We start from the raw sequence: 21,712 nt of genomic DNA, 5'->3' as shown, positions 1-21,712 counted from the left end.
TATTTTCCCTGTCACATGTAAAGAACCAGAATTGCAGAGTTTAAAACTGTCTGTGGAAGCTACTTCCTGGCCTTTTTACATGAAGCTGTTGAAAAAAGTTTTTTCTTTTTTTCGTTTATTTCAGGGAATCATCTCTGGCATGTAAACTCAGCCTTTCTATGTTTAGGCAAACCTCTAAAGTTCTGTATCTGGAAGGTTAGGTCCTAGGGGCTCTCTTAATATGTGCAGCTTATTGATTCTTAATATGTGCAGCTTATTGATTCCCCTGTTTGGTTGCTGAAAGTTTTAGGCTGGCTGCATTTGCTGTTAAAAAGGTTTATTGAGGTCTGATTAATTTTATTATTTCAGTTTCCTTAGAGTTCAGAGCTGTTTCTGTCTTGATTTCTGGCTCTCTTTTGTGCTTATCAGTGTCTGCTGCTCCTGCTGTAGATATCTTTTGCATTTCATCCCTTCTCTCCTGATTTCCTGGTTCATGGGCACTTCTTGGCTCTCAGGCCAAGAGATTTAGTTTGTAATCCGTTTTCTCTAAGAGGAATATTACTTTCTTTCTGCCTTGTGAATTGGCTATTTAGAGCATGTTGTGATAACCTTTGTATTTTGCTGTGTGTTTTCCTTGATGGTTGCTGATGAATTGATTAATTTTTGCCAAAGAAGATAACTTAGCAGTTCTTCATCTTTTGGTACTTTCATGTTTTGTTTTGTTTTGTTTTGTTTTGTTTTGTTTTGTTTTGTTGTGTTTCTAGGAGAGAGAGACAGCATGAGCAGGGGAGGGTCAGAGAGAGAGGGAGTCACAGACTGAAACAGGCCCCAGGCTCTGAGCTGGCAGTCAGCTCGAACCCACGAACCGCGAGATCATGACCTAAGCGAAAGTCGGACGCTTAACCGACTAAGCCACCCAGGCGCCCCTCTTTTGGTACTTTCAGAGCACAATTCTGTGTGATTTTTTAAAAAGGAGATCTTACTGAAAAAAAAAATACCCTTTAAAAAATAATTCATGGCAGGGGATAAGGTCTTGGGCATTATTTGTGTTCTTACTGAAAATATCCTAGTGGTCAAATGGGATTTTGTGGCAGAATGAATACCCCAAAGCAGATGCATATTCTGTGAGATTGTAAATCCTAGAAATCTACAACACATTGTGGGCATATAAAATACGTATAATGGGCTACATGTTTATAAAAAATAAAATTTAAAATAATTGTGGGTAGACTCAAAAAGTATGGAGCTGCAAGACCATTTAAGCAGTCATTTCCTTTTGTAGGGCAGCACTTTTTTAGCAAAAAGTAATAGCACTGATAGATAAAATTGAGATAAATAATGTGCTTTAAACACAGCTGTGCCAGAGTTGGGATTGGGTGGTCTTCTACAGTCAGGCAGAGCAAGTAATGTGATATCTCTTATTTTGAGATTTACTTTTAGTTTTCAGCTCTACTTTAGCTCTTTTCAGTGGAAATACAGACTGCATGACCAGAATTTAAAGAAATAAAAAATATGCGAATGTATTTAATTATTCCTTTGAGAGAAAAAAATTCCTCTTGTTGTCTTATATTAGCTTCGGTCCAGGCATTGAGTTCCATATGTTAGTATATTTGAAGTGTTAGAGGACTCTTCCTTATGCAAGAGTGCTTTGTTCAAATGTAAATATTTCTGAAATTGTAATAAAGTCAGAATTGTTAGATATTTTAAAATAAAAGCAAAAATCCACCTTATGATAACTTTCTATAACATCCCATATTAAATAATGACATACTTTACCCTAGCCACACTTATTTCACTGGCTTTCTATAACAGGGAAAATAGGCTATGCCTAGAGTAATAAATACTTCATTAGTTTCTGACATAACTGAAAGTAGGGCTTCTAACTAAGATTTTGCTGTATTCAAGTGTGAAGCAGTTTGTAGGGCTGAGAGAGATATTGTAAATCTCTTTTGGGAACTACTGGTTTATATTGGATGAGCTTTATAAAAATCTCTTACCTGTTGAATCAGTATGTGTGAAAGTGGGACTTTTGAATTTTTATTTTTAACCGGATTTTCAGGTGATTTTTTTTTAAGGTAAGAAATTAGTAATTTCTACTAAACAACAATAAAAATGGTACATCTTACTGCAACATAAAATTAATGTAAGGATTGGTGGATTAATTTTATATCAAAGTAATTTTTATGAAGTAACCTATATAAGCATTCTTAAATATTAGATTTCTGCTTTCTTTGTCCTACTTTGGGCTGTGCTTAACAGATTCTTCAGAAGGTATGAATTCACTGTTTTGCCCATTCAAATGCTTAGTGTAGGTATGGGTTTTGTTTTTAATTATGGAGTTACGTGTTTATTTATTTATTTATTTATTTTTTAATATATTATTATTGTTTTTGAGAGAGTGTACACGAGTGTAGAAGGGGCAGAGAGAGAGAGAATCGTAAGCAGGTTTCACACTCAGGGTGTAGCCCCACACAGGGCTTGATCCCATAACCCTGGGATCATGACCTGAACTGAAATCAAGAGTTGGATGCTCAGCCAACTGAGCCACCCAGGTGCCCAGTGTAGATACATTTAAGAAGCACTACTATCAGGATACTTAATGAATTATTAGGGCAAAGGCAGGAATAATAGATTTATTACCTTTCAAAAAACAGTACCGAAGCAAGGAAAGGTAGAGAAAGGAAAAACTGTTAGAAGAAGTGAGTAGAAGAAAAGGCAGAGAAAAACAAGTAATTGGGAGACTCATTCAACTGGTGTGTGTGTGTGTGTGTAAGCACATAGTTACTTGCTGATTAATAAATAGTAATGTGTACTCATCATAATGGACAAGTGAGTTTAGAGCAGGTGGTGTATATATATAGCAGTCATTTCCTTTTGCATGTAGTACCTTAGGTGATAGCATTGTTACAAAGTGGAAGGGGGTGCTCCTATCATCCAGAATTCATGTTGTCCCCAAATTGAATACTTTCATATGATTTCTGTATGCAGAGAGCAATGAGTAGATTTTGAAAAAGCATTCTTATAAATATAGTAGTCTTTCACTAGGCTAAAAATGCATGGTAATTTCTGAATTTTTAAAAGAAATTTGTGAAAAATAGTTGAAATTAAAGATAGATGATCTGGACTTTTCCCCTATATGTACCATTCCCTGTGTGATCATTCGTACAGTGAAACCAGTACTTCATGAATTGATGAGAATAAACAGTGAGCAGTTGTTTATCTTGTTTCTAGCACTGATTTTGCTGGTTCTTAATTGGTTTTTAAAATAATAAGTTCTGTGGAGAATATTTTATTTCTTTATAATACAGAATATTTGAGTGTTAATGGAATTTTATTCTTTCTTAGGTCATGTTTACTGGTGAAAATATTCCTGTTCATCCTCATGTTTATAGCAATGGTCATATCTGTTTATCCATTCTAACAGAAGACTGGTCCCCAGCGCTCTCAGTCCAATCAGTTTGTCTTAGCATTATTAGCATGCTTTCCAGCTGCAAAGAAAAGGTAGGACTTTTCAGAATTATTCCAGGTAATATCTCTTCTTTTAGTGTAGGTAGAGAAACTATTTTAATATATAATTTATTTGAAAGACTTAATACCTTTTATTATGAAGTTATAGGTAATACATGTTTAGTAATAGATTAGAAAATTATTGTGATAATCTTTCCTTCCACATAGAAGTCAGATATTGTTTTATATTTCTTAGAAAAGTTCTGCAAATTTTCTTAAATAATCTTAATTTTATTTCTGTAAGCATACACAGGGCATAAGTGTACAAGAAATTCTTGCTTCTAAATTTCACAGTGGAAAGCCCCAGGAACAAGTTTCATAGCTCCCTTTTCCACCCTGCTGGCTCCCACTCTATCAGCCTCTTTTAGGGAATTTCCCGGGAACCAGAGCTTTCCTATCATTATGATCATCATAATGACTAGGTTGAAGGAGGAGGATTTGATTACCGGTAGAATTTTCTGGACTTTTTCTCTAATTCTCTTTCACTAATCCACAGAAAGGCAAAAATTACCAGAAAGCAGAGTCAGATGAGTCAAATTTAGGATACCCTTTTAAAGTATCTAAATCCTATATGCATTTCTGGCCCTCTTGTCACTTCTGCCTGAGGGTTAGGGTAGCACAGTACTCATATTTCTATATTTTAAAGACTCTTCCTCGCAAGGGTTTCCTATTGTATTTGGTTTAAAAGAGAAACAAATTTACCTTACATATTAGGGATCTTTGGGGTTATTTCAGCATTTTTTTTCCTGTGTTCTCCAAATTCAACTATCATTTTTACTAAATTAGTGTTTAGAGAACTTCAAGGGGGGATAGTAGTTCATTTTTAAATGATAGGTCCTCAAGACTGAAACACTAAGACACTGTTTGCAAAGTAAGTTTCTTGGAATGTTAGTTCCATAAGCTGTTTCTTGGTGTTAGTTTAAAAAAAACAAACCAATAGGTTTTTTTTGTTCAAAAAATGGTTTAAATTGTATTTTTTTTTAATTTTGGCATTATGAGCCCTTAGTATATAGTTTCATATGCCTAATATAAGAAAGAAAAAAAACTTCTGGAAGTTAAAACTGTGACACCATTAGTTAAAAGGTATGTGTCCCCATTCAAGAATATTCAAGAAAATGTGCAGAAAAATGTACATCTTAGAAGAGAGGAAATAAGGTACATATTATCTAATAGTAGTATGACTTTTTAATTTAAGTTTCCTTCTTTGCCTGTGGGCTTTTCCACATTGCATATAAAGGCTACACTTGAGCTTTTGTTAACCTCCAAGGGCTTTGGAAACAACGCTTACTCATTTATTGCTTCCATATTTTCTCATCCCCCACACTTCCAGTCCCAGCACACATAAAGATTTTTAGGTTGTAGAGCAGAGCAGTTTGCAGTTACAAGGACTTCTGTGTCCTTGTTAATGTTTAATGTCTTCAGAAAGGTGAAGGAGTAAGTATAGAGTTTAATGAGAAAAGTTGAGATGAACACCAGTGATGTGTACCCATAGCCCTTGCATATGCCTTGAATTAATTAGCACTTTTTTGCATTTTAATGTAATGATTTAAAATAAATAAATGTAATGATTTACTATTGAAAGCTAGAAAATGACTATAGTCTTTATCCTTTTTTAATTCTCATCATTCCTCTCACATTTCAGTTTTCTACTACTAGTTTTTTTGCATAGTTAGTAAATGACTATTCCATTTGAATTATTGGTAAGCTATGTTATATAATATAACCTTCATTATATTTAAATACGATAATCTGGAAGATAGAATTCTAACCATATTAGTTCCGTGAAATATGAGAAAAATTCAGCAAACGTTTAGTAGGTACTTAATACTAGCTGCTATTTTCACTGTGCTAAGTACGAGATTACAAAGGTGAAGAAAGAAGAAACTTGCTCTGGCACTGAGGGGATCTAGCTCCAAATAAGCTTTTAAAAGTCTTCTAACTACTCACCAAAGCTCTTTTAAAAGAGGTGAATTTTATTCTGTGGCCAGGTGATGCTATGAGTTTCACTTTAATATTTGACTTGAATACAAATTTTAATTTTTTACTATAAGCGTTTGGGAACTTTGATTTAGTCATAATTCCTTCACTCCAGTTTTCTTTTTCACAGTCAAGAATGGTTCCCTAAACTGAGGACACTTAAATCCATTATATCAGTAGATTTTAGTAGATTAAAGATAATTTATGATATTGAGAGGCTTTTGAGTAATCTACCATTTATTCTCAGTGCCCTTCCAATGTAGATCGTTCAAATTTTCTAGCTTGTATTCCGTTCCTAAAACCATTTTGGTAATCCCCATCTTTTTGTATAGTTACTTTATTTTTCTAAGAACCATAGCTCTGTGATCACTTAGTTTGCTTGTATTCTTGACTTAAGCAAATAGAATGAGTGTTTTTTTCCTTAAATATATATTTTTTCTTTTTTGAAGAATGGTTTCTAATCAATATACATTTCATAAAATGAGTTTATGAAATTTGTTGCAGTGGTAGCAATTTATTCCACATGAACACAGATTGTGACTTTGTAGAACAAACAGCAACAGACCATCTATTCTTTGAGGTTGTCAGTCATCTAATTTCATAATATTAATTTTTCAGGTATCTTCTCCATCTGTATCAGCAGAGTAATTTGGGGAAAGCTGTTTAACATTTTATATTCTACTCTTCCCTTTTATTAAATTACTATTATTAACTATATTATAAGAGCATTACAAGGCTCAGCGAAGATCAGTTCTGTACCTGCGTGATAGAAGTGCCAAGTGGACTGCTTTTCTCCCTTCCTGTTGTCTAGGCAGTCCTACTCACCATTGGTTTTGGGTTGGACCTATCATATTACCTACTAACCTGCCCTTAGTGGCGTTAGTACAAATTTGACGTGTTTCCAAATTTTGGTGTAGAGAGTCACATACTCGTTTTGTGTGATCAGTATCCAGCATTTTCAGGGAAATTCCCTTCCATAATCTGTCTTCTGTGTTGTTAGCATCTCTTTCCCTGCTATAGCTCCCTTGGAGAGCTGCCATATGTTTCTAATATTATGCTAGTCAGGACATATGTATAGCAGAAATGCTAATATAGTTTCCCCCCTTTTTTTTCCTCATATATTTTGTTTGGAAACTGAATCCCTTGGTCTGTCCTTGGTGAATACTACCTTACAGGAAAACCATAATTCTTTGGGGAGGTTTATAATTTGCTGTTAGTTACTCAGAGAAACCTACTTAGGTAGACATACCTGCTTTTTTTTTTAATTAGTTTACAAAAGTAATTACTAAATTATTTTTAGAGAGATAAAATAAATGAAAGCAAAATTCTTTAAAACATAATGCTATCACTTTGGGTTAATAATTGGAACCTAATCCAAATCACACATGCATACCTTTATTTTTTAACTTCAGTGTTAAGAGTCTACTTTTCCTGGAATATATTCATTTGTGCCACATAAGCATTTATATTTTTTATGCTTTCTATAATAATACTGCTAAAGCTTTTATTAAAACTGTCTCCTTAAATCTTCTATTTTACAACTTCTTATCTATTTAAATTCTTTTTGGTTTCAGAGACGACCACCAGATAATTCTTTTTATGTTCGAACATGTAACAAGAATCCAAAGAAAACAAAATGGTGGTATCATGGTAAGCAGTTTTATTTTAGAATTTTAACTTTTTAGCATTTTTATTTGAAAGGTTATATATCTATTTAGGGAAAAGAAGGGAGTATATAACTGATACAGTTTCGTAATATGGAGAAGAGTCTTTAAAATATTTAAGACATTTAATGGATACATTGGACTAGATTTTTAATGGGGCACATAAAATCATAGCTATCATGTAAGTAAAATATAAAATTGCTTTAACATTCTAAAATGCTACCATTTTATCACTAAAAAATAGTCTTTAATAATTTTTAAGTGAAATTGGGATTAGTTATTTGGAAATCTGTTACTTGAAATAGAAATTTTGATGTCTTTTGTAATTACTTTATTCTGGTACTGTTCTTAGTGATGGGAGAGGGGATCAATCACATTGTAAGAGATGGCCCATTCAGTTAAGGAAAGTTCTTCTAATAGTTGTCAAAAATTTGTGGTTCTTCTGATTGTAGCTGTATGAATATAGGTCTCTCCCTGATTTTGTTTTATTGATTTTATTGGGAGATTGCTGATAAATTAATTGAAAACTGCTAGTCTTTTCTAAACTGATCTCACTGCTTACTTCCTTAAAGAGGAAATTTTTGAAATTATTTGAAATTCGCAACAAAAATTTTCTACTCTTCAGTGTATTTTTTGAAGGGAATGAACAAAAACCACCCCCTGTGATTTTGTATCCATCAGAGCATTGTTTTTAGTTTTTTTAAATGTTAGCCTAATAAGAAATGAGATCTGACAGAGCTAATTACTAGGAATATGACTCCCCCCCCCATACTTTTATGTCCATTGTGAAACTTCCTGTTACCTGAAGTAATTTGAGTCAATTAAAAACTTTTTAAATTCTAAAGTTCTGCAGGTGTTGAGGTGAGTGATTACTAGAATCAGTACAATAGCACTATGCCAACAATTACAAATTAGAAAACATAGTGAAAGAGGAATGCCATTCCTGAGAGCTGTGGAAGAATAAATACTCAGGATAATGTTAATGACAATTACAGATGACCTAGAAGAAAAAACGACAAAACTTGTAAGAGCTATGTAAAAAAGAGAGATCTTTGATGACAAACCAGTATTAAATAATTTTCAAATTATAGGTTTAATATGATTTAGTAAAAATCTGGTGGAATGATGGGTAGGTGCTTCAAAGCTAGAAAAAATAATAGGTGAGAAGAGCAGTTTGGATTTTGAACTAAAGCATAATGAAGGAGAATGATCTACCAGATACCAAAACATACTAATGCAAGAAAAGACATCAAAATAGAATTACCCTTTCCTAGGCTTTTCTATATATAAAATTTTAATATATGGTGAATTAGGTGTCACAAACTGGTGAGAAGGTGAAAAATTATTTAGTAAGTAATCCTGTTAGAAAGTTGGTAATCCTGGGGCGCCTGGGTGGCTAGTCAGTTAAGCATTCAACTTCGGCTCAGGTCTCACGGTTTGTGGATTCGAGTCCCTGCATCGGGCTCTGGCTCTATGCTAACAGCTGGCTCTATGCTAACAGCTAGCTCGGAGCCTGGAGCCTGGTTCAGATTCTGTGCCTCCCTCTCTCTCTGACCTTCCCCTGCTCACGCTGTGTCTCTCTCTCTCTCTCTCTCTCTCTCTCTGTCTCTTTCAGAAATAAATAAAAAACATTAAAAAAATAATAAAAGAATTTTAAAAAGGCAAATGAATTAAAAATTTCCTGTGGATTAAAATTAAATATTTTTTATAACAAAAGAAAGTGTATTTTTTTAAAAGGTGAAAGATTTATACTATCTGAAGAGAAACCAGAGTATTGAAAGTGTATTTTTTTAAAGTTAAGTATTAACTCTGGAGGAAGAATTTCTGAAAAAGAATCATAAATATTAATATTAAATATTAAAGAGTTATGAAAATTTAAACCTTTAAGAATAAACCTCAAAGCACAGTAAACCTTTATTTGAAAAATGTAAAAAGCATTTATAGCTTATTAAAAATAAAGACCATTTATGAGAGTTGCTTAACATAGTAAATAAAATAAAATTAATTAAAAGCATAGGCCAAAAATTTTACTGTAAAATAATTACAGATTTAATATTTTGAAATTATTGAATTGGCACAGTTGTATAAAATGAGTGCAATGCTGGAAAAGGGTACAGAGTAGAAAACAAATAGTACTTTTGAATTTGTTGATGGTGTAACAAGTTTAGCAGAATGTATAGCAAGATCTTAACAAAGATCTATAGCAAGATCTTAACAAAGTTTAAGATCAGGCCTTTTGTCTCAGTTACCAAACTTTTGAGAATCCATCCTAAGAAAATCATCTTTAATTTTTTTTAACGTTTATTTAGTTTTGAGACAGACAGAGAGAGTGACAGCATGAGCAGGGGAGGGTCAGAGAGAGGGAGACACAGAATCTGAAGCAGGCTCCAGGCTCTGAGCTGTCAGCCCAGAGCCTGACGTGGGACTCAAACTCATGAATTGTGAGATCATGACTTGAACTGAAGTTAGACGTTTAACTGACCAAGCCACTCAGGTGTCCCAGTCCTCCTAAGAAAATCATCTTTAAAACATGAAGTGTTTTATACGTAGAATGTTAAGTGGAGCATTACTTACACACTATTTTTTATCCTCCATGTACTGTGAATCTGGCACAGACATGCACACATACACACCTGCCTCAACAAATCCTTCCTCTACACACACCCTCAGGAACTCTTTCAGCAGTCTTGTTGATTACTTTTTCTTTTTAAAGAATCTAATAAAGTTTATTACTGTGCCTAGAATGCTCATTTTGTTTTAGTTTTTAAGGTATCCCCAAATAATTCTGATAGAGCTTGTCACTTGAGGACTGCCATTACAGGGATTCTGAGATCTAAAAGGACAGGTTTCCATGTAAAATATAATCAGACTTAAGGAGTTCTTTCTGAGCACTGAAGGTCTACTAAAACATTTAATAAGACCCTACTTTAAGTAAATAGTCCTTTGATTCAATTTACATTTTGGCTTCTCATTCTTTTTCATCCTCTTGCCTAGGACCAAACACCAAACTGCTTTTTCTCTCTGCATTTACAAGGAGCCCTTCCAAAAAAAAAAAAAAAATTCTTGAGTGTCACAGACCCTGTATCTTAGCATAGAAAGTCCCAGATTCATCAAAAATTAAGATTAGTCAATCAATGTTGACAAACACACTACATCAAACATTTTTTAAAGTGTCAAAGTTCTAAAGATAATATAGTCCTTCTGTTTCAAACTCAACTATACTGATCATAAAAAAAAAAAAAATGCCCCAGGGGCACCTGGGTGGCTCAGTCAGTTGAGCATCCGACTTCCACTCAGGTCATGATCTCACGGTTCATGGGTTTGAGCCTCGCATCCGGCTCTGTGCTGACAGCTAGCTCAGAGCTTGGAGCCTGCTTCAGATTCTGTTTCTTCCTCTCTCTCTGCTCACACTGTCTTCAGAAATAAATAAAAACATTAAAAAAATTAAAAAAGAAATGCCTCATTGTCTTTTTCATAGTGTTTTTAAGCCACTTGTGTTTTCTAATAAAACTTGAGAAGAAATTGCCTTGGAGTGATGAATTTTAAAAATACATATATTTTGAAAGTATAACCTCTCCTGCCTCAGTGTGTTAGACACAGTACATTCCTATTTTTTCCCTTCCTTACCTCCCTGGTAGGGAAATTTCAAAAAGATAACAGTCTTTCAGGCCCACTGATGCTCCCTTTAGATAAAAGGACTTATGAGAAGTCCTTTATCTAAGAATATTCCTAGAATTACTCATTACGTACTTTTGAATAAGAAATGGAGAGGGGTGCCCGGGTGGCTTAGTCGGTTAAGCATCCAACTCTTGGTTTGGCTCAGGTCATGATCTCACGGTCATGGGATTGATCCCTGTGTCCAGCTCTGCTCTGACATTGGAGCCTGCTTGGGATTCTCCTTCTTCTTCTCTCTGCCCCTTCCCCGCTCTCTCTCAAAATAAATAAATAAACTTAAAAAAAAAAAAAAAAGAAATGGAGAAAAGTCACATAGTGAAACTAGAAATATAAAATTATTTAAAATAAAATACACTTCATAGTAGAAGTTATTTTTCATAGTTAATAGCTTTTATCTGTTAACTGAGAAATTTTTACTTTGATAACTAACATAGAAAAAGTCTTTTAATAGCTTGAACTATTACATTCTCTACCTTAGCCAAAAAGTACTAAGAAAAAGAGGCTTTTTAAACTAAATTAACTTCTTAATATGTAATAGTTCAGGAATTCATTTCACCAATAAACAGAGTAAAAGTGTATTTCTCCTCTCCTGCCCCCAAAATACAAATTAGCTATCTTTAAAAGACTGGATTATATTTCAGCTAAATTATGACTATTCTAATTCAGGTTCCAGTCCCAGGTACAGATACATTTTTTTTCATTTACATATAATTCTGTTTAAAACTTATCCTCAGAGTATTGACTTACAGTGATTCTTATCTCAGTATGTTTTGTACTCATGCTTGAACCCTGCATACTTGAATCATCCCCCTCCCAGAATCTCTCTTTAAATCGACACAGTTTTGCTTTATGAGTGAACATCATATGTAATCAGGAAAGGGTAATACTAATTATACTTTGAGATGATAGAGCAGGTGCTCTTTCATAAAGGTGAGTGGGTGTAGACAGCCTTCCTTGAACTCTTCTTTCACCTTTAAAAACTAAAGCATTTCAGTAGTGTAGCTTTTATACATTTCATAGTGACAGTTATAAGCAGTGTGAGAAATGGCTCACCTGACCTTATAGTTGAATTTGGAAAATCTTATCAAAAAAGATAATCATACTCTCACTCATAAAGCAGAACACATCAGCTTTGTTTTGAGCTTTCCAGATTTCAGCTTATATGTTTTTCTGCTTAGCTGCTTTAGTTCCAAAAGATGCTCATTGATCAATTGTGTTCTCCTTACAACACCAAATTACCAAGAAATATGGACTCTTGTTATTTCTTAGCATCATCTAATTCCGAAAGGGCTACAAGGCCAGCCCTGTGTCCTGACATGACCTGCAAACCTCAACAAAAAGATCAGAGACTGAATAAAGACTTGCTTGGAATTGGATGTACTTACTGAAACACTTAACGTTTCAATTTCTAGAAGCCAAGCAGAATTGTGGGCCTCAGTACATGCTCCACAGTTCTTGGGTCAACATGGGACAGAGTGTTTGTCAGTGTTTGTAATCCAGAGGGAAGAGGGGTTTGGGGTTAGTTTCATAATATCTGTACACTTGAGAGGGGGCTTGCTGGATGCAGGATGGATGCCACTATTAATGAAAAACAATACTTTGTCCATTCAGTAGGTCTGGTTTTAGAAGAGCAGGATTCTGCTGATACACCAGACATGAGTTGGCAGATAGATACCAGCGTTGGGTGTTTGAAAAACCTCTTTCAACTTAAATTTGTGATCTTCCACGTTGTTAGTATACCTTGAAAATGTAGGACAGTCACTGCTACCCTATTGTTACTGTCTTTATGGTATCATATCTTCTGCATTTCTTTCTGCATTTTTTTTGAGATTTGTCTCTAGCTCCTTAATATTAAAGTGTAAAAATTTCCTGATATGTGAATACATATTCCTTACTGTTACTTACTTGAAGTTTACTATCCACCTGTTTAGAATTCTTGCATAGTTTCTGTTCACTGAAGGATTAAGATCATTGGAATGCAAATACTCTGTGTTGCGAATTAAGGCCAGGGGTCCATATGCTTTGGAAAATCCATTAAACAGAGAGAATAATGTTAAAAAAATAATAAAGTGAACTAACTAAAATAGGTATTTGAAGAGACAATTCATATCTGCATACAAAAGGGCCCAGGACTAAAAAGGTCATCAGCTTAGCACACAAATGTATCCAGCGCACAAGTGAATGAGCCCAAAGTTCAGTATCAAAACAGATATAATTGTTCTTGAAAGAGATAAAAAATACCTTTTATGAAATCATAAAAATATTTGAATAAGATAGCCAATAGAATCCATCCATTAATAATATGATCCATCTGTTTCCTGGGGCCCATATTGAATGTATATAACTTAATTTCATAATGATTGCTTTCCACAGATGGTAGTACTGATCTGGTTCCTTGAAGCATTTTTCTCAAGGTGATAGAGAATTGAGCAGTATATCTTAAGACTGTTACTGAGTAATGGCTTCAGAAAACTAGGCTTACAGGAAATAGATTGGCATAATGTTTCGATGTTATGTCCAATAAACTGTTGAGTTTATAAATTTGGGGAGGAGTAGAATAATCTCTTTTTTTTTTGAATAAAACTTTACATTCTGGTTCCATTCAGCTGGAACATTTTCTGTACAATTTTAAGGATTATAAGGGGATAGGAACATAAAATTGTCTCAGACTTGTATTAATGTACTCTTTTTCTTCCTGCCTTTTGGCTGTCCATAGAACTACATATGTTAGGTGTAAACTTTTTTATTTGTGCTACCTTACAAAATCATTTTCTGAATTCCTAAGTCTAAATGTTTACTCATTTTAACAGCCTTTCTCCCCTTTATTTCATGCTAGATAACAGTTCTCTTGTCTACTGTGAAATCTTTCTTGTACTGGTTCATCAAAAGAAAACTTTAATTCCCTACACTGTTGAGACACAAACTCACCTGTAAAGATTTATTTTTGTCTTTCTTGGAATTGGGATCCCACTTCATATCTACTGACTTATTACTGTGTTCCTTTTCTTCTAGTCTTTTGTCCCTGGGAATATCCAGGGGTGTGCTTTCCAATACAATGTGATGGTTGTGGTGTCCATTATAATGTGATGGTTCTTATACTCTGGGGAAGACTAAATGATTCTTCTAATACAGGTCTCTCTCATATTTCCCAGAAGCCTAGTGAAGTTAGCCATGGTAGTTATCACCTCTTTGGAACTGGTGATTTGTGTATTATATTTGAGGATATAGTTTTAATAAGGGCTTATACAGTTCCAGAAAAAAATTTAAAGGATTCATCTAAGATTTTCTTTCCAAGCCTTCATCTTGCTACAAATACTTTATTCAAGAGGTTAGATATATTGTGTCCTTTGAGCATGTTTTATAGACTTATATTTGTCTTGATCTTACTATAACCGTCTTTTTTTGTAAGTCATCCTGGTATTCAGTAATCTTTTTCATCTGTAGGATGAAACTGTTCCTTTTGCTAACAAATGAGTTTTTTGCTTCTTAATGATGGCCTTTTTTTTTTCCTAGGAAAAAGTTAGCCATGGCTTTGGCTCATACTTGTCTCTATACTTAAGTTATTTGCTCATAGACTTTTTGGTTATTACAGCCATAATGGATTTGTAATGTTTAAGTCCATGTGACCCTGTGGGTCCAGCCATCAGAGATCTTGGAACTCCATTTTCAAAACTTATTTAGTAAGCTTGTTTCTCTAAAGATAGAGTATTTAAGGCAGGGAGTATCATATTAGTCCTCAAAAAAAAATTTTTTTTTTAACTTCTAATCCAAGGTGAGGATTAGGATAGGGAGCATAGCTTTATCTGGATTTCTTAATCATTTTGGTGGATTGTAGCACATTCGACAGCAACTTACTATACTGAAAAACTTCAAAACTGAACAACTTGATGAAGATCCATTTTCAGTATCACCTATCAAAGATGATATGTCTTTGGAAATAAAAGTTTATTTTTGGCCATTAACTAGGTATATGATGCTCAAGTTGAATTTTGTCTCACCTTTTTATTATATACATTGTCATATGGCTTGATACTTAAAGTTTGACCTATCAGGTATAATTTAGTGCCATCCCTTAGCATAGAGATCTAAGGGCTGTTAGTTTGAGTATTAATTTCAAGGGCCCTAATGTTATAAATTATTTTGTTGGAAAAGTGATGTTTTAATAATTTTATACTCTTAAATTTGTTCCATACCCATGATATCTTTATCTCCTTTCTATTCCAAGTTCCACAGTAATTTAGGAACCACACTTTCATGTGATGTTTAGAAACTATTAAACTGTCCACTTAACTTCCTTCTTAAAGATATTTTCTTTAAAAAATTCTAATGATTTATTTTAAAAATCCAGTGTATTTCACCCTTTAGATCATCCTTAATGTATAGGGTGATGGAATATTCCATGAGTTTGCCTAGCATAGAAGTCAGATTTACTGGTTTTTAGCTCTCATTGAATCCTTGAGAATGGGGGTTTTATTAGCAGTGTATTGATGCTAAGATGGGATATTTTGTAAAATATTTTGGCCAATTTTTCAGAAATGTTCTCCTTAGAGCTTTTACAACTCTTGGGTAGTTGGTACTAGTCTTGCTTCTGTCTAAAGCCTGTTTCTGAAGAGTAACTAGTCCTCAAAATAAATCCTTCAGATATATCTTGTGAAATAAAATTTGTAAAATAAGTTATAAATCCCCAAATTACATGTCTTACATAAATATAATATGTTGAGGTTACCAGAAGTCATTACTAAATTATTTTAGTTTTTTAAACTAATTTCCATATATATCTATACTTACTGAAAAATGTATTTTCTAGAGAGAAATTAATAACTAACTATGTATTAATTGATTTGGAGATTATACCTTATTTGTGAAGTTCTTTCTTTCATAGACTAAAGGCACAACTTGTATTATCCTGTGTTAAATAGTATGACACTGTTGGTCAGGAGTTTACTTCCTGTCTCGTTATAACTTAAAATTGTGGCCCTTAAAAGAACTCTTGAGACTGATAAATCCTGAATATATGCTAACATATATCAATTTATTATTTTAAGTAGAACTAACACATTAACACATTATTTAAGATCTGTATGAACTACATTTCCATGAAAGAATAGAATTTGATACGTTTGTCACTATATCATTGAACACAAATTGGACTTCTTATTTGCACATATTGGCGGAGCCAAGTGAGTCAAATAAACCATGTTCTTCTTGCTACTTGAAGTTATTTATATGTTAGACTAACTTGTGGATTTTACTTATGCATGCTTGACTTTTTTAATTATCTTTTTTCTCCTTTTCTTAAAGATGATACTTGTTGATGCCACTGTTATCATCCTCCTAGCAGAAGATAGTCCTACTGAGAAAATGAGCACTTTGATCATTCAGTCTTTGAACTTTAACCTTTGACTGGAAGTGACCTATAGGCAATGAAGACTACTTCCTTTTACTGCATTTTTACTTGTGTGCATTCTGGGCGCATGTTGATCGCTGGTTCAGTCCAGGCAACTGACATGCTTTTATTAGTCATACAGTATTAATGCAGGTGTCAGGAAATGTCAAATATAATTCCATTTTTTATTTTTATTTTTTTAAGCTTTTGGAAAAGTTCCAGGTCCTCATGTATTGTGCAATAACAAAGACATCCTTGGCGGTTTTGGGACGTTCATTGCCGGCAATGGACGTTTAATAGGAAAAATTTTCATTAACTCCTGCCACCCAATGATTAATGCATGATAGGGCCTATGAAATGAACTTATTGGTTATAGTGGGATTATAAATAAAGTGAGGGATCCAACATTACTTTGAAAGTCACCCCAACTGTTTATATTTGGATTCTATGCACTGTGATCCTAAGGTTAACAGCATGAATTAACATGCGTCTTTAAAGGACTGTAATGAAAGATCATTGCGTATTTATTGAATTGTTTATATCTGCTGTCAAATTGTTTTGACATGGAAGGTTTTCAAGTAACATTGGCAGAGAGGTACAATATGTTATCCCTATGGTGAAAATAAATCCATTTGTTGTATATAGTTCCTCAATCTCTGAAGTAAAGGTATGAGTAATATAGGGTATGAGTGGTTTAATCAAGGCTTTATTTTGGAAGTAAGAAAAATGGCAGTGATGAGTCAGCTGCTGCAGTCCCTAATTCGGGCGTATTTGTACATTAATAGTTTTTCCAAGTAGATTACACTCTGTTACTTCCTGCTAGCCATCAGCATGAGCCCTACTGCCTAAACACTATTTCATTTATTTATGTTTGGAAAATCCATAAACGGTTTTTGTTTGCAATTTTGTTTCTTTTGTTATGTTTTAAGTCAAGTTTGAATGTTACAATACTTCACTTGGAAAACTTTTGTCGAGTTTTTTCCTGTAAATTTTCTTTACTTGTAAGTATCATTTTGTCCTTTAATCCTGTACCCTACAATAAGAAATACATTTTTGACAGAGGCTTAATGTTTTAACAAAAGAGTGTGGACATTTTTATTTTGAAATTTAGGCAAAAGTACACTATAGAATGGTATGTTTGCTTATTTGTCTCACAGAACCATACGGTTTTTCCTGGAGGGATTTGTTTTGTTTTCTTGTTTAAAAGACTTTGCTTACAGCTAGATAAAGTTTTTCTATAGAAAAAAATTGTTGAAAGGTCCAATTCTCAGTACCATGTAAGTTAATGATACTGCAGCTAGGTTCTCTTTTTAAAAAGCGATTATGTATTTTATAAATTACCTTTTCACATATGCAAAAATCTGTTTCTACTACAACGTTATTTTTACTAATGCCTGTTGTTGCACTCTTTTTGACATATCCTGCAGTGAATAAATATATGAATCGATTTGGGCTTAAAAATAAAAGCCAATTGGCTAAAAGGTTTGAAGTATGTACCCCAGCAAAACCATCCAATCAATAATTGGCAAGGAGTATTTTCAAAATTGTTTTTAATCTCTGTATAGATGACATTTTGTAGCTTTGTACATGTTGTTAATTAAGGGCATATAATTTTACACTCTAAAACTATAATTGCTGAACTCAGGGGTGGGTAGACTTCAAAAATATGTCTGCTGTAGAAATAACTTGAAAACAAATTAAAACTATGGCCAGCCACCAAATTGTGGACACTGTTTATACTATAGTTAGCAACTACCACTTTTTGAAATTAAACACATTTTTGTTCTTTCTTCACTAGATATACCTAAGTTCTCACCGTAGTCTCTTTCAGTCTTAGTAGTTGCCCTGTTTAACCAAGACAAAAAATGTTTTTTGGAATGCTTTGAGCTGCTCTTAGTTTTTATTTTTAACTGCTTTTTAATATGAAAATTGAAGCGACAAATTATATATTTTTCATATTTTACACAACTGCTCTAAACTACTGATTGACTTGATCCTTTGTGAGGGTGGGGGAATCATTCTCCATAATGCTGGTCCTCTTACTAAAATTCTTTTATAAAGAAATGACCTGTGACGTTTATTCACCAAAGGAATTAATATACCAGGTCAAAGACTAACAATGCTATCCTGTAGACTGATAGGTCATATATAGCCTCGGTTGAGTTTTTAAAAATAAAAATAGTATTTTAACATACCTCTCTCTCTACATAGAGATACCATAAAACAAATTAAAATGAAGCAGAGGAAAGTAAACGAAACCAAATAATTTCAGTACATTTTACGGTTTAAAGAGAAGATGAAATATCCTAAAATATAGAAATACTAACCATTCAAAATTTGCAATAAGATAACACCTTATTCGTTACATTACTCCCTTGAACTTAGGAATTATTGGAAACTCCTTTGCACTTAGATTTAATTAAGTTGATTTTAAATGTAAGTTACCTTATTAAAAGACATAAGATGTTTACTTAAGTCATTGCTCTAGAGAGAGCATTTAATGACTTTGTAATAATAAACAATATTTCTCTGTAATATGTTGTTACACAGACAACCAGAATACCAAGAAAATGTACATAGGAATATGCTACTTCCCTCTTCCCTTGCTCTCTGGGGCACTGTCTGCTACATAGGCCTACAGAATTATACTTTCATATTTAGACAGTATGTACTCTCTATTTATTTATTTATTTATTTATTTTAAGGCCATTCTTCTGGTTTGCCAAATTCTTTTAAGACAGTGATACATTCATTTCCTTATTTTGCATGTTTATATCATGAACTTGGTGCCCTTTCAAAAAAATATTATGTCAAGTAGGTATTAATGCCATAGATTTTAAAGAGAGAAATGGTTTTCAGTTTTTTAAGATAAATTTTTTAAAATAAATTTTATGGCTGTTCTCTTAAGGAATTTAATATTCACCTCTAAAGGACTTACTTGTAGTGTATGAATTCCTCCTTTTAGCTAGCAGGGAAATAAAGCTGTTTTTAATCCCCAACAGAAAATGCTAAAAAATACCTTTTATATACGGTTCATCTGGAGAAAGATCTTAATTCTTATTGTTTTGACTAGGTATAAATATTTAGTATAAAATAACTAGAATAGTTTATTACTTTTTCCCTTCTGCAATTTTAAATATATGCAAATATATATCATTAGATTCCTGTGGTGAATAATAATTTCTTCAGATTCTAAAACAGGTATCTAGTGACTGCTTAATTATTTCCAGATTGCATCAAAGATGAATTGACAAATAATGGAAATGAGTAGTGATATGAAAATGGTATGTAACCACATATTACTTGTTTCTGGTAATCAAGTCTTACTTTTTAAAAAGCCTATTGTTTTTGAGAATTGAGATATTTAAAACTTGTTAAAACTTCTTCCTAAAAATAGAAGAGAAGAGGAGGTACTGTGTGTTCAAAATTTTTTTTAAATAAAGAAATCAGTGTCACTAGTTCTAAGCCTTTATGGTTACTGCTGCTTATATTTCTTGATCTCACTTTTATTTAGTTTTTTTGTACATATTTTAGCTGAATGCTTAGGATTATTAAGTGTATATAAATTGGTATTCAGAATGAACTGAGGCTTACCCATATCTTTTCTGAAGATTCACTGTCCCCCAAATCAGTTACTGCACGATTGTGTGTTATGCTAATGCCTTTGCATGATTAAGTTCTGTGAAGGTGTCTTTTAATCTTCACCACTTGGTTCTGATCCTCTTTGCAGTCTTTTGTTTTTATCTCTCTTATTTTTCTTTCTTCCTATCTTCTCACAGATATCCAATATGTCAGCCTTCAGTTTCCCTAAATTTTCCTCTCCCTCTCCCTTCCTTCCTTCATTCCTCCTCCCTTTCCTTCAGGTTAGGGAATCCAGAGAAGGAAGATTATTGAAATTACAGCAGAAATTTTTCTTAAATAAGAAGACCCCTTCCTACAAATAAAATATGTAGAATTTCTGATACGTTATTTTGGTTCAAGAGTAGGTGTCTAAATTTGCTGAATAATTGACTACTTGATAAATGAGCTGTTGATTGTAATTTAGTTCTTAAATACTAATATTAAGGAAGCTTTGCTTACTTTTTGGATGGTGACTCTCCCAAAGCCTAATTACTGCCCAAATGAATTGAATTAATTGTTTTGGTAAAAGTTTTTTTTCCAGTTAAGTTTCTACACTATTTTGAGATTTGGAACTTCTCTTTTTAATAATAATTTGTGGGAGACTTTTGTTTTCTCAGCATAAACTGCATTAAAGACTGGCTCGTATGCATCATTATCATTAGAGGCCCGTGAAGTCTAAACATGTACTTCAAACTTAGATCTTTATCCTTCAAGTTGAAGTTCTGGTTCTGACATGGACCTGATGATTAAGGTGTTCTTTGTGACTTTAATTCTCAAAGTTATTGGGATTCTTTAATTCCAAAGTTATTGGACTGATAATTGAGGATGAGTCTCCAGAATGGTTATATAGACTGTTTTATGAAAAAAAATTATAAAACAATATAGTATCTGAAGACATTTTGGATATGTGGAAGGAATGCCTGACTAGAAGCTGGTATGTTTTTACCATACCTAAAGACCTTCAGTTGTACAAGTTGAGTGCAGTTGACAGGGAAAAAGAGAAACGGTTCTTTCTATTTATTGGTGCATACTTTGTCAGGGTTTTGTGAAAAGTTTGCTTCTGCAATAATTCTAAGCAGTTTTCTCAAAGGCAAAGCATGGTTCTGGGCTTTGGCTTGTTAGGTGTGACCTCACTTGTCAAATTTCCTGGTAAATGGAAAGATTGAATAATCCCACCTCTCTAATTCTAAAGCCTGAAACAAGACCAGCAAGGAATGTGGTAGAATGTCACATACCATAAATATAAATGCAAGTCTCTTAATAATTAACCACAGATTATTTACATAAATGCAGATTGATTGTCAGCCTTGGCATAAAAATCATTAATCGAATTGATTATCATGTCAGTTATCTGGTAGCCAAGAATTTAGTCCATGTTCAAGTTAAAATGGATTTGTTGTTTTTAGTTGGTACCATTTTTCTCTATATATTCAGAAATACAGATTGTGCATTTTATTAATAGGAATGGAAGCTCATGCTTGAGGATTTGAATAGGGTGGATGTATATATTTTATAAATTCAAGTTGTAAAATATGTAAAGCTGCTTTTTGAATAGAATATAAATGTTAAGACATAAATCTATATATTATATATTTTTAAATACATGTACCAAACTTTTGTTAGTTGAATATAAATTACATTGTGTGCTTTATGGAATTCAGTAACTTTTAATAATAAAGCAGTTGTCATTGATTTTTTTTTATGTAGACTTGAATATTAAATTGGATAATTAAATCTCTTTGTAGTTTATAATAATGTAAAAATTTACTTACACACTAGTTTCTCATCACAAAGGACTGCGTGCGATCTTCAAAGGTTTGTGGAAACAGTGACATGTCCATTTCCAAAAATAGATGCAACAGGATGAACTAGCGCCACTTGTTTGTTTATTTAGTGGATCGTG

General features: G+C 33.1%; 1 protein-coding gene across 2 annotated transcripts in view; it reads left to right on the top strand.

The window, feature by feature from the left end:
* The window catches only part of UBE2W (ubiquitin conjugating enzyme E2 W), a 76,313-nt gene extending 54,811 nt beyond the window's left edge, over positions 1-21,502 (top strand). For both annotated transcript variants that reach the window (XM_039238383.1, XM_039238384.1), the window contains exons 4-6: positions 3,325-3,480; positions 7,038-7,113; positions 16,104-21,502. In XM_039238383.1, the coding sequence (XP_039094314.1) occupies positions 3,325-3,480; positions 7,038-7,113; positions 16,104-16,117 (246 nt within the window). In that variant the 3' untranslated portion in view covers positions 16,118-21,502. The remainder of the gene's footprint in view (positions 1-3,324; positions 3,481-7,037; positions 7,114-16,103) is intronic.
* Positions 21,503-21,712: the final 210 nt, after the last annotated feature.

The sequence above is a fragment of the Hyaena hyaena genome, unplaced genomic scaffold, assembly GCF_003009895.1.
Source record: "Hyaena hyaena isolate Hyena2069 unplaced genomic scaffold, ASM300989v1 scaffold_139, whole genome shotgun sequence".
NCBI lineage: Eukaryota > Metazoa > Chordata > Mammalia > Carnivora > Hyaenidae > Hyaena > Hyaena hyaena.
The sequence above is the reverse complement of the archived record's forward strand: the minus strand, read 5'-3'. Positions and strand labels throughout refer to the sequence as shown.